The sequence below is a fragment of the Puma concolor genome, chromosome D1 (assembly GCF_028749965.1).
Source record: "Puma concolor isolate L17-30 chromosome D1, mPumCon1.1.hap2, whole genome shotgun sequence".
Classification (NCBI taxonomy): Eukaryota; Metazoa; Chordata; class Mammalia; order Carnivora; family Felidae; genus Puma; species Puma concolor.
The window spans coordinates 71,488,379-71,504,044 of record NC_141676.1 but is presented as its reverse complement, the minus strand read 5'-3'; the positions used below and the strand labels follow the sequence as shown (position 1 = coordinate 71,504,044).

General features: G+C 39.3%; 1 protein-coding gene across 1 annotated transcript in view; it reads left to right on the top strand.

Moving 5' to 3' along the window:
* Positions 1–15,666, top strand: part of RAB38 (RAB38, member RAS oncogene family) — a 126,983-nt gene that overhangs the window by 87,467 nt on the left and 23,850 nt on the right. The window contains exon 4 of the mRNA XM_025928358.2: positions 5,436–5,716. Within this exon, the coding sequence (XP_025784143.1) occupies positions 5,436–5,716 (281 nt within the window). The remainder of the gene's footprint in view (positions 1–5,435; positions 5,717–15,666) is intronic.

Below are 15,666 nucleotides of genomic sequence, written 5' to 3'. Positions count from 1 at the left end.
ATCCTGCTTCACTTTGCCCTCCCTCCCACATACCATTTTCTCCTTTCCTACTTTGTTTTTCTCTGTAACACTTCACCAGCTAATGCAGTTTTATGTGTACCTCACCACTGTTTATCTCTTTCCACTAGAATGTAAGATTCATTAGGACACAGACCTTTAATTATCTTTTCTAGTTGCTAGAACAGTGCCTGAAAATTAATAAGCATTCAAAACTTTGTTGTTCGGTGAATGAAGGAGGTGAGGCAATCCTAACTAGAGTGGTTTCGATGGGAATGGAAAGAAAATGATGAATACAAGAGACATGGCAGAGGGTGAGCCTTAAAGTCCAGTTAAGCCTGCAAGTATCTGCTGGGGTGAGGGGAGGTAAAGAATTAGGGGTTATTCCTTCACTCGGTGAGGAGACCTTACTGAGCACTCACTGTATACTGAATATTCAATACACTTGTCATGGGGGTGCTTAAACCTGGTTCTGGCTAGGGGGAACTTACAATTTTGTGAGGGAAGATTACACATGGTTAATGCCAGTATATCAGCCTAGGTGACTTGGAAAAAAAAGTGATTGATTGAGACATTTCTGTCACTGGCTTGGTGGGGCAAAGTAGGGAAGAGAGAAGATGAGACGGTTTCAAAATGTTGGACAGAAGGTCATATGGGCCCTTAAAAAGTGGACAAAACCTACTCACAAGGATGTCAGCCAGACTCTGATCCTAGTCTAGATTTCCTTGACTCACTCTTCAAAACCAGCTTAAGCTATTGTAAATTCAGTAATTAGATAGATTTTTTTTTCCTCTAGATCCTTGTGCAAGGTCCATATTTACTCTCATTTTTATCTTCCTGCTTTTCATTCTATTATTCCCTAGAAATAAAGAGCATATCTGTATCTTGGAGGAAATTTTAGCTCTATGGATTGTGCCATGACCAAAAACATATGTTATTTTGAATAGAGTAAATTGATTCCAAATTTCTTAAGAATATGAAAATCATTACAAAAGCATAACATTCCAGTCTAAAACTTGTTGCAACAGATATGCACCTAGCCGTGTTAGAATAATGTTAATTTTCTCCATCAATGAACATCTTTCGATTATTTAGTGGAAATGAGAGTATAATATAGAGCAAGTGTGTTAGTACACAGCACTCGTTCATGAATATACGATGATGTTGTATTTTAGAGGAAGAAAGAACTTTAATTTTAGCTTATTTCTGCAAGAGTATCTTGAGTTTTTACTATATCAAATAGGTGGAAAATAGGCCTCAGATTTATAAGATCAAAATATGATCAACTTGCTCTTCAAGATTTTACAGTGCTGTAGTGGAGACTGAAGCATGAATATATAGCATAATAAATGTAAATGATGTCAGGTAAAGAAAATGCTACAGGGTCATGAAAAAGTTGGGAGGCCAGGGAAGGTTGCAGAACTGTGATGGCATTTCAGGGCACAATTATAGGGTGTACAGGATTTCATTGGACAGAGTGAGAGGAAGAAAGATGGGGAAGGAATTCAGGTTTTGGGAATAGAGATATAAAAAGGAAAGAAAAACCCAGGGAGTAATGGAGGATGTGTTTTAGAAAGAGTAAGTACTCTAGTGTGGCTTCGCCATGGAGCACTTGAAGAAAGTGACAGGAGGAGAGTTTGGAAAGGTGGTTGGAGCCAAAGTCTCCTTGTCTGCAGTTTTAATAAAGGTGTCTGTTTTTAAGCATGTAAGAGGCACTGAAGGGCTAAAGCAATAGAGCATAATGGTAATGTTTACAGTTTGAAAGTGGATTAATACAGAAATGGTTTTAAGATTTCACCTAGGGACTGCTTAAAAAGACAGATTCCTGGGCCCCATATAAAACTACCATGTAAGAATCTCTGAAGAACATGGCCCAGGAATGGGTGTTCTATAAATACCTAAGATGCATTTTCTTTCCTGCTTTATTGAAATATAATTGGCATATAACGTGTAAATTTAAGCTGTATAGCATGATGGCTTGATATATTTATATATTTCAAAATGATTACTACGATAGGATGAACACCTCCATCACCTTACATAATTCCCTTTTTTTTTTTTTTTTTTGGTCTGTGGTGGGAACATGTAAGAACTACTCTTTTAGCAACTTTATACACATAATACAGTATTATTAATTATAATCATCATACTATATATTAGATCCCACCACTTATTTATCTTATAACTGGAGGTCTATATCCTTTGGCCAACATCTCCCCGTTTCTCGCACTCTCAGACTTTGGCAACCACCTTTCTACTCTCTGTTTCTACAAGTTTGACTTTTTTGGATTCCACATATAAATGAGATGATATAGTATTTTTTTCCTCTGTCTGACTTATTTCACTTACCATAATGTTCTCATAGCATTTGCCATGTTGTTGCAAAAGGAAGAATTTCCTTCTTTTTTGTGGCTGAATAATATTTCACTGTATGCATATACCACGTTTTCTTCATTCATTCATTCATTCATTCATTCACTGATAGACACTTAAGAGGTTGCCATGTCTCATTCCTTGTGGACAATGCTGCAATGAACAGGGGGGTGCAGATAGCTCTTTAAGATAATGACTTCATTTCCTTCCTGTGTATGCCCGTCTGGTGATCCCTTATGCTGCCAGAATGTCTGAAGACCTATGTTTATATTTATATTTATTTTAAGATCAGTAGCAGTGCTGATGGGGAAGAGGACTGATCAGGGGCTGCTTCTGAAACAGAAGCATTGGTAGAATGTTGGAGACCCTTTGGACAGAGAGGCGAAGAAAGAATCAGATGACTTGAAGATACCGCTCTGGGGCACAATATTACTAGTGATGCTGAGAACCGGAGGGAACACGGAGGGAGTAGGAGGCGGAGAGCTGGTTGCCTGCATCTGAGGAGGTTGATTAGAGGGGTTGCCAGAGGCAATAACGAATTTAGTTTCCGGTATCCAATCCCATTTCCCTATTTTACCAATGAGGAAAGCTGAGGCTCAGAATGGTACGGTGACTAATCTGAGGTCACAGAGCTGGTTGGTTAGTAGTGGAGTGGTAAATGAATGTGCCCAGTTTAACAGAAAACCCAACACACTTCCTCCTCTTGTTTCTATGCCTGTGTAGAAGATTCACAGCTTGATTATGTGCACTGAGAACATCTATAGAGTATTAATTACCAAGTGAAAATCCATTAAATAAACATTATGACTGTATTGCTTGCGTATATTTTTAGATGAGTCTGTGACACCAAATGGACCATTTAAGGCCGTTGGGACAGAGGGCCAAGCATTAATTTACTAGGAATATTTTAACTCTCAAAGCAGGAAAGCAGCGAGGGATCTAGTAGGTCAGCCAAAACAAATTCATGCACATAAAACATGCCTGACATACAATAATAAGCACAGGTGAGAAAACGTAGTCTTACGAAGAGGAATACATTTGTCTAAGGCTGCACTGGTAACCAGTGATTAAAATGAAGACCGGTGTCTTCTGACCATTTAATTTACTGCCTTCTGCAGCAAGGTTTTCCAAATTATTACTGCAGCCATCGTATTAACTTTTGTGGTTCAGTTGATTGCTTTGTCATTTAACTTTCCTGGAAGCTGAACATTGAATCATGAGTCACATCGACAGGGCTGTGGATGTGTGTGTAGAATCTAAGAGAAGAGAGAACCTACCTGCTGAATTGGATCATTTTTAGTGCAAGCATCCAGTATGACACTTCTTAGTTTAGCAGTTCAAGGGCAAAAAATTATGTATTTCCAGCACAAAGTACAGAGCCTGGACCGTATTAGCTATCCAGTAAATGTATGTTCAATGAGTGATCTAACCCCACAGGGAATTTTTGAACTATGGTCTTTTTTTTTTTTTTTTTAAGTAAGTTACCTATGATACTCTCCTCAGGTCTCTACATTGGCCATTCGTAGGGATTCATGAAAAGTCACATGGTTCTCATTCTTTTAATAAAAAACAGCAGAGAGAGAGCTATCAGCTGACAAAGGAAGGATAAAATGTGAGTGCTAGATATGCCCTTTTCTGAATGTGACCTCTTATCAGATCACCGGAAATATAAACTTTTCAAGTCCACCAGCCCAGTGACCTCAGTGTACAAAGATCACTTTTTTCTCTTTGTTTCTGATCTGGCACACATACCCTCATGAACTCAAACACATACACACATACATACAGATTTTCCTTTTTGAATTCCTATAAAGGTGTTAAGCCTATACATTGTTTTTTTGCATTAGTCTTAAAAATGACCCTTTGCCATATATTTTAAATGTAAAAATCTTTCTTCTTCAGGACCTCCTTACTCTACTATGAAAATCTCTGGACAAGCAGATTATTGAATAACCCATGACTTTGCTTTTCATCTGATTAGTTCCCTGAAAGGGATCATAAGACAACTGTGCAAAGCCTAGAGGCCTTCAGAGTCCCAAATGATCACAGAAGCCTTTTTTTCCCCTCTCTTCCTGAAATGTCATGGCCACCCTGAGCAGTATCAAAGGAGATCACTGTTTGCATTAGGAACTAAAAAAAGAAAGAAAATAAAAGAAATTTAAAACTCATCTGGGAGAAATGAAAGTTCATCTGTGGGTTGTGTGTCATATGAAGAGTATTATACCACTTTCTTTCATTGACTAGACAACTATGGGGAAGAGAACAAAGCTTCTGTGGTGAAACCCATGTAAGGAATATTTTAGGATCATCATGTGCTGGCCCCTACCGAATGCTCTTCTTTCCAGTGATACATGCATGAGCACACAGGCTCACACACTATAGGACCATTAGGGTGGAACCCTTGACCTGCATCCATTTTCACTAGTGCTATGGATCATTTCCTCTTCAAATCTGCAATGCTAATGCCCATGTGAATATCACAACCTAAAAAAGAGTTTTTTAACTTGAATTAAAACTCACCATCACAACATCTTGTACTCAGAGTTAAATGTAAAGTGTTTTTAAAATTGTTGCCCTATTTGTCCTTAGATATAGGCCAGTTCCGGCGTTTTATTCTTTTTGAGAGAAGTTGGCTTATTATACACAACTCGCTTTATTTTAATTTGTATAACTTTATAAGACTCTTCACATGAATAAATTACCAAATCAGAATAAAAGGCCTTTGGCCATACACTTCTGGAGTTTGGGGTTCAAAAAATATAAACCCACCCTTCATTAGCTCCTGTCTTCAGCTACTGCTAGTAGATAGAGTTACAACCAATAAGATTCATTCCATTTTGTTAATTAGCTGAAATCCCAGTCAATTTTGGTCATAAATTCTGCTCTGGAACTCTGGTTTCACTACCTACATCATACTGATTGTGTACTTAGCTCACTCTTTAAAGATAAGTACTGAAGCACTTTAGTGAGGGATCTGCTCGCACTGGACACCTTGAGAGGTTCCAGTATATGATTCAGTTTACAATTGTAATGAGTTTTTGATTTCTCTTTCTTTTTGGTGATAGGTCAAGAAAGATTTGGAAATATGACAAGGGTCTATTACAGAGAAGCTATGGGCGCATTTATTGTCTTCGATGTCACCAGGCCAGCTACATTTGAAGCAGTGACAAAGTGGAAAAATGATTTGGACTCAAAGTTAAGTCTTCCTAATGGCAAACCAGTTTCAGTGGTTTTGTTGGCCAACAAATGTGACCAGGGGAAGGATGTGCTCACGAACAATGGCCTCAAGATGGACCAGTTCTGCAAGGAGCATGGTTTCGTAGGATGGTTTGAAACATCAGCCAAGGTAATGTGACCTTAAAGGAGAAACCTATTAGGCAACATTCACAAAGACAATAATCATATAATCATTATCATCATCATAATGATGATAATATGTGTTTGTTTAGTGATTTGTATTTCCCAGATTGTTTTAAGCTCTTTCTCATCTCAAGAGGATGAGTTGGCAGGGCAGAAATTACTATCCACAATTTAAGATGATTTTGGCAGGGGCACCTGGGTGGCTCAGTTGGTTAAGTGTCCGACTTCAGTTCAGGTCATGATCTTGCAGTCTGTGAGTTCGAGCCCCGTATCGGGCTCTGTGCTGACAGCTCAGAACCTGGAGCCTGCTTCAGATTCTGTGTCTCCCTCTCTCTCTGCCCCTCCCTCACTCCCCACTCTCATTCTGTCTCCCTCAAAAATAAATAAACCTTAAAAATTTTTTTAAAAAGATGATTTTGGCTAAGAGAGCAAAAAGCAACTTGTACATGGTCACAGTAATAATAGTTAATAACTTTGTTTAGTGAGTGCTTATTATATGTCAGGCATGTTTTATGTGCATTTTCTCATTTAGTCCTCAATAACAACCCTGTTAGGTAAGTATGATTTTAGAGTAAATGAAAGAAATGGGCCTTGCATTCAGTGTCACTGCCTTATCCATGTATTAATTAATTTATTCCATCAATATTTAATATGTTCTTCTGTATGCCAGGCATGGTGCTTTGCCCTAGAAATGAAAAGATGGCAGGAACGCAGAACTACCACATTGGGAATACTGGAATAGTGGAGTGAGAAAGTAGTTAGCAAGTATCACTGTGAAGAACATCATGTGGTTTGGCACTGCTCACTCTTCAGGTGGTGGAGGAGTAGCAGGGAGTGGGGCAGAGTCAGGGCTGGAAGATGAAGAACCCAATGTGGTGTGACAAGGATATTATTGTTCCCATAATGCCCCATGCTGCCATCTCATCTGTCAGATGCATGGTTTTTGCTTTACTCCCTTTTGTTTTTGCTTATATTTTTGTATCTCAGTATCAGAGAGAGAAAAAAAAAGCTTTTATGGTAAATTTTGAAAGTGAAAAAATACATAAATTAACATAACATATTGTAAGTTTACATATATGTTAAAAATATAAGTATAAAAATATATGAAACATTTTATATATTTTATATTTATAAATTATATTTTATAATATATATTTGTATAATATTTATATATTTTACATATAAATGTATACATATATTTTACATTATTAGGATTGCATTCTGCTTAGTTTTATATCATAATTTTCCCATTTTATTTATTTGTGAAAAACACAAAATAAATACTTAGGGAGTGGAGCACAGGCACTGTGCTGGTTGTTTGGGATTCAACTATGAATAAGATAGGCATTGTCTCTGTACTTATGGAAATCACAGTAAGGCCTTATTGTGAACATTTGTGCAATCACTAGAGATTGGTTTGAAAATATAACTTTAGTGGACATCATTCAAATAGGCTGAGGAGGAGTCTGAGACCTGTTTCATGCTGGAGAGAAGAATGGTCAGATTTTCCCCAAGGACTAGGGCAAGACAGACTGGAGGCAGGTCAACCTGGAGACAGAGTAACGTAGTAGTGATTGAATTCCTGTGGGAAAATGGCAAGGCTTTGAACGAAGGTAAAGGCTATAGGGATTGGAAAGAAAAACCTGAGTTGAGACTATCACTGAAGTTCATTTATTTATTTTTAAAACTTTATTTATTCATTTTGAGAGAGAGAGAGGGAGAGGGCGGGGGAAGGACAGAGAGAGAGGGAGAGAGAAAAGCCCAAGAAGGCTCCACGCTGTCAGCACAGAGCCCAATGTGGGGCTCGATCCCATGAATCGAGAGATCATGACCTGAGCTGAAACCAAGAGTCACATGTTTAACCAACTGAGTCACCCAGGTGCCCCTCACTGAAGTCTGAATACCAGCAGTCGTTAAGCAACTGAGTGGGTTGGGGGATGCTAGAGATGGAGAAGAGGGTGGTGGTGCCACTTTTTCTGTCCTAGTTGGGATGTTCCTTTGTTCCCCTCATGTCCTGGAGAGTCTCAATGAGAGTGGTGTCTCTGAGCTGGCCTGTTTTGGGAAGTTGCTACTTCTCAGTGTCTGGCATTTTTGCCTTCCTTTTAGCCACGGTGTGCTATTTTGTCTTTTCTTCCAAAACCTTTTGTTTCCCTTATTTCTTGGGATTATCTTTTAATTCAGGCCACAGTATCCATCATTTTCTACCGCCTTTCTACTCTACTTGTCAGTGAACCTTTTTGGTTTGTTTGTTTGACGAATTATTGTAAAGAGAAAATGCAGAGCAAAACTCACAGGTCTGATTAAATTACACAAATTAAAGAAATATGACATTTTTTATAGTTTGATTTTTGGATGTTGATATTGCTGTTTTCTTTTTAAATTCCAAAATGTGTGTGAATTCACCTATTCTCTTTATTCCTTAGCCCTATCCTCAGTTTCACTCTACAACTTCTGCATTTTCCTTCAGATTCTTTTCTTTCAAAATAATTGCTCTCCTGCTCAAAACTCCAGGTACAGGGGTAGAAGAATAAGATTTTAGAGAACTCCTTTTCCCAATAGGTTACTTTCCATTTGAAGGGCAAACTAGAATGAATGACTCATATATATGATGAGGGAGTCTTCCATCATTCATTCATTCATTCATTCATTCATTCATTTAACAAATATTATTGAACACCTGTTATGTACCAGACACTGGGAATACAGAAATGCATAAAAAAGACAGAATCCTGACCTCATGGATAACAATAAAATATAAATTAAACATATAAGGTGGTATATGGGGAAAAGTGTTAGCAAAACAAATAAATAAATAAAAAAAATAGAAAAAGAAGAAAAGAAAAGAAAGGAAAGGAAAAGACCTATGAGTTTGTGAGGAGGACTGAAATTGCTTGTAGACCAAAGGACCTTCTGGGCATTTTCTTTAACCTCACTTTGACATTTCTTGTTCCACCATGGCAGTCAAACTCTGCTTAAGAGCATGAGGTTCATTAACTTAAGGCCTGACTGACCCACTGTACTTAGATACTGGATTTTTAATCCTCCAAATCCCTGCCAGTGTAAACTTTGAAGAGAAGCTTTGTACAGAGAGAGGGTGGAGGGATTTCACAAGCCTAAAGTGTGCTGAAATGCTAAAGAGGGTACAAGGCCTCATTGTATTGCACTCAATGCCTTCTTCCCTCCAAACATACTGCTATTGAAATTGTCCCAGATGTCTTAATAATGAAAATGTCTTCCCAGTGCCAGGTTAGTATTCAAAGTTAATATCTAGCATCTCAGGAACAATACTGCAGCATTGATGCTGGAGTGTCAAACTGCTCAAAAAGTCATTTTTAAATGATCTCTGATAAAGCTCTGCTTAACTTCTGAGGATAGTATTACAGCATTTACAAAATAGAGGCCCAGATCAAACTGTCTACCCAAAGACAAGATGGCAGCATGTGGAACTGCGATCCATTTATTCTTTGATTACAACATTTGGGGGCAGGGAACATTTCCTATAGAGATCTTTGTCTTAGAAAGTGGATCTACTAACATTTAGAATCCTTTTGTGGGATGTCATGATCTGTCTGGTGATAAATAACTGATTTCCTTTTTTATGACTCTAAAACTTCTGATGGACCAAAGGCCATGACCTTTGGCTTTGTCTCCACATCTTGGCCACATCTTGTAGCAGTCCTGCAGCTTGGCCATTTCTAAAGCTGAAACTAACAGGTTGTTTGAAAAGTCACTGGGACTAGCCTCCATCTTGATGCTGACCTTGCTGCTGAGGGAAATTTGCCCTTTTGCTCTTCAGTCTTGTAGAATAATTTTCCATAAGAGTTTTTATGTCTCACTGCTGTTGCTGGAACACTCATGGTAGCCTCTGGCTGTGATTTAAGAGAGAAAAAATTAGGTGTATGCTAGCATCTATGATCTTTTTACACCATTTCTTCAAATATTAAAACCAGAGGAATAAAAAGAAAAACTGTTGTGAATAAGTTTTCTTTAGTTTTCAACCTTTATATTCTTTTTTTTTCTCAGCCATGTTTACTTGAATTCTACCTGTGGATTCACTAGGACCAGATAATATATAATTGGGGGTGATTACATGTCCCATTTTCCAAGGGCGTTCCTGGTTTATCCTGCTGTCCTGGTGTGATTATTGGAACAACCCATTCTTGGTTTGTAATTTGAATTTACATGGTCACCATATAGATCAGGAGCTCTAGTACATCTCACTGTCCACATCAGATCTTAACTCTACTAATGTCTATTTTATGCACCCTTGTGCCTAAGCCCAGTCTCTATAATATGTTTTGGTAGATTTGTCTCTTTACGATGAGAGCCTTGGTCTGTTCTTGTTGGAGCATCCCCAGAGTTGGTAGTCCTATCTTCTGGGCCCTTCTCACTGGCTGATGGGGCCCTGCTACCTGTTGAGCCATTTACCTTGTCTATTCTTGGTGCCCATTACCTGAATCTCCACCAGTTGCTTCTTTTGGATTCACTTTCTGGCCACACCCACTTACCTTCTAGGGTTGTCAAGAACATTAAGTGACATAATGTATATGTTATGTCTGATCACATATACACACCACACCTACCCCTCAAACATAACATCTCTGTTATCTGTTTGCACAACCCATCCGCTGGTCTGGATGTCACCATCTGTACTTAGCTCTGGTACACACAACAGCTGCACTTGGTGGAAGGGTATGCTTCTATATCTTAGCTCTTTACAGGCTGTCCCATCCTGCTTTTATGGTGCAGTGGTTCACACATGGCTGTGTTTAGAAACAGGAGACCAGGAAAATGCCTGGGTAGATGGGAAATAGTGGAGCAAGTAATATCTATCCAATGGTGGTGACAGGAACCAAAGTCACAGAAAGAACTTCAGTGCTCCTGGCTCATGCTCCCCTCCACCTCATGCCCTACCCCTGGCAGATTTCCATGGCTGTTCCTATCCTATGTATAGCTCCGTTTTAGGCCCACTCTCTTTCTTAGAATGTTCTAAAATCACTGGGTTCCCCAGGAAGAAATTTTCTTACATTAAACTCCACTCAATTTTGGTCTCTTCCCTGAAGTTAAAAAGAAAAATGTTGATGTTTGTCCTTCTGGGAGAGGGAGTATACTCAGAAGTGTTCTCTATAAGAACATATTAATTTCTTACAGGGAGGAGTAGGTTTTCCTCAGTGTAATGGATGTTTTTCATGTATTTTGGATTTCTAGCAGTTATTACACATGTTTGCTATCTTTAGGGGAACCCCCAGCCATAGCAGGCTTACCTTCTCAGGAAGAACCCATAGAACTTTCTTCTTTTGCTTTCTTTGCAGCCAGACCACAGGCATGTGACCTAGATTCCACCAATAATACTTATTTTGAGAGAGAAAGAGAGAGAGCATGAGCAGGGTTGGGGCAGAGAGAGAGAGAGGAGGGAGAGGATCCCAAGCAGGCTCTGCACTGTCAACACAGAGCCAAATAAGGGACTCACTGTCACAAACCATGAGAGCATGACCTGTGCCAAAACCAAGAGTCAGACGCTTAACCGACTGAGCCACCCAGGAGCCCCTCCACCAATCATACTGATAGAGAAGTGGGCAACTAGAGGAAGAAGGAACAATGTAAAATCCATTTTTTGGTGGTGGAGAGGGGGGTGGAGGCAGAGCAGGACTCCATCCTTGGGAGACAGCAGAATTTTCAGGGTCCTGTGTTTGACCCAGAAAGATAATCACTGCTGGCCCCAGGGACAGTTGCATTCAAGTTCAGTTTCTCGAAGCTTCACAGATTATGGGACACAGTGCTCATTGGTGGCTGGCATTGTGTCCTTATCAGGCCTGTTTTATGTAGGGCTTGAGTTTCTGGAAGCTTAGGCTTGAGCCTATTTCATAAGACTGCTGAATAAATGTACAAGCTACACAATATCTCTTGAATACACTATTCCGTATTTGGCACTTCAGATTCTGTGTCTTACAACTGAGAACCTGGATTAATGTACATGGTTGAATATGTTTGAGAAATCCAATCTGAATAACTGCTTCCCTTGCTGCAGGACTTCTTAGGACTTTGATATTCTAATGTGCATTCTGAATCTCCAGGAAGAACTGTGGCCATATCTCTTGCTGTTTTCTATATGTGAGCTTCATGTGGAGATTTTCATGCACATGCACTCATTCAATCCTTCTCATGAGCCTACAGAGTAGGCATTATTATTATTACCATTTTAAAGAAAAAAAAAGTTGAGACTTAAGCGACCTTCCTAAAACTGTATAACTATGGCCTTTAAAAATTTTTTTTCAATGTTTATTTTTTAGAGAGAGAGAGACAGAGCACAAGTGGAGAAGGGCAGAGAGAGAGAGGGAGACACAGAATCTGAAGCAGGGTCTAGGCTCTGAGCTGTCAGCACAGAGCCTGATGCGGGCTTGAACTCACAAGCCATAAGATCATGACCTAAGCCCAAGTAGGACGCTCAACCAACTGAGCCACCCAGGTGCCCCACTACTGCCTTTTTTTTTTAATTCTAACATACTCTTTTTGTTCTTTCATATGTTAACATTTCAAAATCAAAGTGTGCCCTATAGCCAGTGTGATTTCTAAAAATAAAAATGATGGCTTTTTCTGCTGTCTCCAAGAAGAGGAGCACCTGGGTGGCCCAGTCGATAAGTGTCTGTCTCTTGATTTCGACTCAGTTCGTGATCTCATGGGTTTGTGACATTGAGCCTCACGTCCAACTCTGCCCTGAGAGCACAGAGCCTACTTGGGATTCTCTCTCTCCCTCTCTCTGCCCCTCCCCCACTCATGTATGTACGCTCATGCTCTCTCTCTCTTTCTCTCAAAATAAATAAATAAGCATTAAAAAAAAAAGAGGGGTCTACACCATGCAGCAGTACCTAAATGTGTTTGGTCATGTGGAACACTTAACAAAATAGTGGAACAAGCTTAGGAAATGCTGGCCTAGAATTTTCATTTAAAAGGAAAGTTTTCTGTGTTTTGTTGTTTACTGAGCTATTATTATTATTATTATTATTATTATTATTATTATTCTGCAAGCTAAAATATGCAGCAGTTAAGAAGTGGCTAGTTTTTCTGGAAGCTGCCTGAAGAGTAGTATCACATATGTTTTATTTCATAGGCTTCTAGAAAATATACACTTGGAAACATAATGCATTCATACAAACTGAAAATGCATAGATAATGCCATCTGGGTATGGGTAGATGGCTATTCTAATTCACTTTTAGTGGATTGAGTAGAGAACACCATTAAAAAAAAAAGACCTTTTATTTTTAAATTGGGTAGTAGGCCATCTCTGATTATTCTCATTTTTCAAATGTCAAGCCATGAAAAAATTCTTGACAGTCACTGGTGCAATCACTGATTCAATACAATTTGTATTGAGTGACTGTCCAGGTCTGTGCTGTGAATGATGTATATTAATGTCTTTCTGAGTTCAGAGCATGTTATGAGGTGCCAGTTCTTATTCTTAAAATGTTAGAATTTCCTATAGGAAATAGATCTTACAGGTTTTAGGCATCTGTCTCCAAAGAATTTAGATGAGGTTGTAGGATGAGCGTTCACTCACTTACTTTGTCCCAGCACATTTAACCCTATATTTTTAGCTGGTCTGATTAGAGCTGTTTGTAGTTAGGGACATAAAAGGAAGGGCCCAATCTGGAATCTATAATCAGAGCCAAGTTAGAAGACGTTATTTAAAGGAAATGGTGGCAATGTTTAATAGTCTGTAGCACAACCATTGGAATCACTGCTTCTGACAGATTCTTAATGCCCTACAACAACAACAGAAAAAGCGACTTGTTTCTTGAAGTTGAGAAGAGCTTAAGTGCCAGAGCCTGAAACTCAAGCTACTCACCTGCTTGTGAATCAATGTAAATTAATAATAATGTTTTAATTTTTATCTTTTGCCAAATTGGTTCTCTAGAGGTTTTCTAGTCTGTGCTTAAAATTTTCTAGAGAATTTGAGATCCAACTATGACTAAAATGTCGTAGGAAAGTAGATGGATGTGGATCCTCAGAGGATATAGTCATAGCTTGGTGTGCAAGGGGCAAGGTGTTCCATATGTCCTTCTCTCCTGCATGTTTTACATTTTCATTTCATAAAGCTTAGGTCCTTCCTGTCTGACATTTGGACAGTTTTAATAGTCTATTTCCAGACTTTGCTTATGATAGTCTGTACTGCATGGTGCTAAAAACTCAATCTACCCAAGGGATCACTTTGATAATTCAAGAATCTTCTGTAGGCCCTACTTTTTGATTCAAATTTAGACACCTTGGAACAGGGATCAGAGAACTATAGCCTGCAGCCCAAGTATATAGCCTACCTCCTATTTTGTAAATAAAGTTTTATTGGAGCACAGCCATGCTCATTGATTTATGTTTCTGGAGTTAGCTTTCCTCCTGGATCTTGATCTCTAACCATGACTTCTTTCCCAAACTTCAGACTTCCATATCCTTCTGGGTCTCTACCTGGATTTCACCCAGACAACTCTTCAAACCCAACACATCTGAAACTGAATTCATTGGCTTTTCTGCCAGTCAGATCATCTGATGTGGAGACCTCACATCCACCTGGACATCTAAGCCATGCACCCTTATAACTAGGTTACTCACCCTTCAGAAACCCCTTGTTCCTGAGCATAGAAAACCCACAGTGAGATTCTTTCTTGCCCCTTTTTTGTCCTTCCATTTATCCCTAATGTTACTGAACTGCTTCACATCCCCTGTTCACATCTTGCTTTTCCCTTTGTCTGGGACATGCTTCTTACAGTTATTCACCTCCCTCTCATTCTTCCTTCAGAACTTGACTCAAGTGCTATTGGTTACTAACCCTCAGGTAGTCTCTCCTGTTTCTTATCACAATTGGGTCAAGATTCTTTCTTTGTGAGCCTGCCCTCTGTACTGCACTGTGAAATCTTCCTGGGCAGCCACCAGCTCAGTGGCTTGCACATCCATAGTGGTCATTTGGTCAGTGGTCATTGGATGGAACAGAATTGTTTGCTACACTGCTTCTCAAGGACTCTTTCAGAAGATTCTTTTACCCTATTATTCTTTTTCCTACCCTTTATGGGGGTATTTCTGTCCTTAGAGAACTGTGCAGAAGGAGAAAAATTAATTTACTACTGTATTTCCCAGGAGGACTCCACATTACATAACTGCTTTCATCCAGAAACCTTTATAGATCCTTTGCACAGCAGGGAGGTTGCAGTGCCCTGCAGTGTGGAGGGGGGAGCAGAGAAAGAAATGAAGATGAGGGAAATATCCCCCCTAATGCCTTGGGCCCTAAACTGGGAACTGCAGAATTCTTTTCTTGGTAACACTGCACAGCATCCCGCAAGAATCTCCCATTAGCCTGTGGATCTTATTATCTGGCTTATTCCTCCTTCACACCCCAGGACCAGAATTTAGTATCTTTTCCTCATTGAAATTCCCATCATCTTGTTTACATGCATCTCTCCTTTTGTTCAGCTCCTGTCATTTGAGCCACGCGCAATGGCTAGCATATTGGCCTTTTCTTACTATTCATAAAATGGAGTTCCAGAGAGGCTTTGGAGAAACCAGGCCCAGACTTCAGATCTAGTCCAGAACTCTATCCAGTGACAATGATTCTTGAAAAGTTGTACATCAGGAACTCCTGAAGAGCTTGCTAAGATTCCACATGGCTCAGCCCTGCTCTGAGGTGTCTGGAGGTGCATAGATGTATGTTTTTAGAAAACGGTCTTTGGTGATGTTGGTATGCACCTTGGTTGAGATGCATTGTGTTATACTTTGTTCATTCGCTCATTCATTCATTCATTCATTCATTCCTGAAGTATTCCTTGAATAGCTACTATGTGTGTGTTCAGGTAGGCACTTTGCCAACCACTGGGGCACTGATCATAAAGGACATAGATTCTTCCCATTAAGAACTTCCCAGTCTCCTAGAGGGAAACTCATATAAACAAATA